General features: G+C 36.3%; 1 protein-coding gene across 1 annotated transcript in view; it reads right to left on the bottom strand.

The window, feature by feature from the left end:
• The window catches only part of LOC103375786 (uncharacterized), a gene marked incomplete at its 5' end in the record, with an annotated part of 7,225 nt that extends 4,842 nt beyond the window's left edge, over positions 1-2,383 (bottom strand). The window contains 2 exons of the mRNA XM_008306105.1: positions 228-635; positions 1,922-2,383. Of these exons, the coding sequence (XP_008304327.1) occupies positions 228-635; positions 1,922-2,383 (870 nt within the window). The remainder of the gene's footprint in view (positions 1-227; positions 636-1,921) is intronic.
• Positions 2,384-2,777: the final 394 nt, after the last annotated feature.

Here is a 2,777-nt window from a genome sequence, read left to right on the forward strand (position 1 = left end):
CAATGAACACATAAGTATAGTGGTGTAAGAGTTTATCACTATATTTGAAATGGACCACAGATTAAATTTAACTGAAATATGACCCCTTGTGAATAAACTCACATTGTAGTAATCTAATCATGATGAAAAACAAAGATCACAGGAACTTTTAGAACAGTACAATAAAGTCAGAATTCTACAGATTTCTTATTATATAGAGTGAATCATGTAAAGTACAAGTCATGTACCTGAGCTGTGAGATATAAGGCAGACACTGCAGGAAACTCCTCACTTCACTCTCTTCATGTGACCAGTCTGTCAGTTTCACTTGTTTCTTCTCTGATTGGAGTTTCAGCACTTCCAGGAGGATGGAGGTCTTTATCTCTGAGAGGTTTATAAACCAGACTGCAGGACCAGACTGGAAAACTGACTGTAATGATGGAAGGACACTCAAACCTGTTTCAGCCACATGAGAAAACAGGTCCAGGAGGAAATCACACCACTTCTGTCTGAGAGGGATAGTTTTGTAGGTGCACACTGATATTAACAGGTCCAGTATCTTCTCTCCAGTCTGCTTTTCTTTCTCTGCTGCTGAACAGAACAGTCTCCCCAAGAATCTGGTTTCTTCATTAACATCTGATTTCAGAGAAACAAAACTGGAACAAAATGAAGAAAACATTTTGTGACGATTTGATCTCAGCTGCATTAATACAACCACCATTCAGAATGATGCCTACTTTGTCTGTGTAATAATGGAATATGGCTTTGAGAGAATTGCAAAAGTTATACAATTTGGTCCTGAGGGCCAAACCTCAACATTCAGAAACAAACTATTTGGAGTAGAGCTTCAGGACTTTACAAGGTCCCATGAGCTTAATAGAGGTCTTCATGTGACTTTTTTTCCCAGAAAAATCCCCGACAGCAACTGGGAGGTTACATGAGTTGGGATGGAATGATCCGTATTTAAAATTGTATACTTAAAGAACAAAGCAACTATAAAATGTAATGTTCTGCTGCCTCGTCTCTTCAAGAAGAACAAATCTCAACTACAACTCATCAAAACTCAGGTGCTTATGTGTTAACTAAGACCTGACAAGAGCACACATCACACCAATTATAAAGTTTCTGCACTGGATACCTGTCGGCTTTAGAAAGTGTTTTAAGATTCTTTTATTGTCTATAAACTCTTCATGGTCTTTATGCTACATATTTATCACATTTGCCTTCATGCTATGAACCTTCTAAAACCCTGAACTCCTCTGGTAGCTGATGTTTAATTAAACTGAAGCCAGAAGAAAACCCCACAGTGAGTCATCCTTCTGTGATTATGGTTCACATCTCTGGAACATCCTCCATAAAGTTTTAAGTCTGGCTTTCAAATGTATTTTCTTTATTCTTTTTTTTGTTGTTGTTTTTTATTTTATAGATTTATTTATTTATTTAAGTATTGAATTCTATTTGATCTATCACTCATCACCAAACTATTTTTTATTACTATCTTAATTTGCTTTTCTGAATTTTGACTTATTTCTCTTCTGATGTTTCCTCATTGAATTACTTTGATAGTCGTGTTTTCTCACTTTCTCTCTTGCTCCTGGTTATATTCCCTCATTTATAACATCATGTCGAGGAGGGAATTGTGTGGAAGATTGTTTTAATTGGTTTAATTACTCCTTTTTGCAAAGCACTTTGTGTCACACTCTCAGTGTATGAAAAGTACGATACAAATAACATTTATAGATTGGGGGATTAACTGAAAACTGTAAAATAAATATTGTGGAGTCAAAACAACAACTTGTTGTTTTGACTAAAATATGTCCCTATGTGGAAAACATCTTAATATGGAAAATAAAGAATGATACAGAAATGTCACAGAAATAACTACAACAATGGATCCTAACGTAATTCACAACACATTTCATTCAAAGCATAATTCACTGACCTGAGCTGTGAGATATAAGGCAGACACTGCAGGAAACTCCTCACTTCACTCTCTTCATGTGAGCAGCCTGTCAGTTTCACTTCTTTCTTCTCTGAATGGAGTTTCAGCACTTCCAGGAGGATGGAGGACTTTCTCTCTGAGAGATCTATGAACCAGACTCCAGGACCAGACTGGAAAACTAGCTGTAATGATGGAAGAACACTTAAACCTTTTTCAGCCACATGAGAATACAGGTCCAGGAGGAAATCACACCACTTCTGTTTTAGAGGGAAACTTTTGTAGGTGCACACTGATATTAACAGGTCCAGTATCTTCTCTCCTGTCTGTTTTTCTCTCTCTGCTGCTGCACAGAACAGATCCTCCAAGAACCTGGTTTCTTCTGACGGTCCTGATACCTGAGGCACGACACTGAAAGCATCACAAATAAAAACATTTGACACATAGTCTTTATCAAAAGGAAAACTGCTGTTGTTTTTCTATGTACTGTAGTTTGATGTTTGCAACCAGACAAACCTAAAATAGAAGTGCAGCTCCTCATAAAAAAAACATGAATCATGAAAAAGATCATCATTTATCTGAGCTGTCTCAAGCACAATTTCTGAGACTGTATGAAGTACAAACAACTCAGTCGATATTTGTTCTGCATTACACAATGAGACTGAGGCTGCCTGATTCTACAAAGTTTATTCATTAAGTTATTAAAAGTATGATTCAAGACTCATCATAGAACACTTGATCATTATAAGCACCCAAATTAAATCCATATGATTCAGTCAGTCTATTAAAAAGCACCATTTCTTCTGTTACTATTGTTAAAGATGACACAATTAAACAACCAAAATAAGAAGGACTAGCA

Source organism: Stegastes partitus, unplaced genomic scaffold (assembly GCF_000690725.1).
Source record: "Stegastes partitus isolate 25-593 unplaced genomic scaffold, Stegastes_partitus-1.0.2 Scaffold2930, whole genome shotgun sequence".
Lineage (NCBI taxonomy): Eukaryota > Metazoa > Chordata > Actinopteri > Pomacentridae > Stegastes > Stegastes partitus.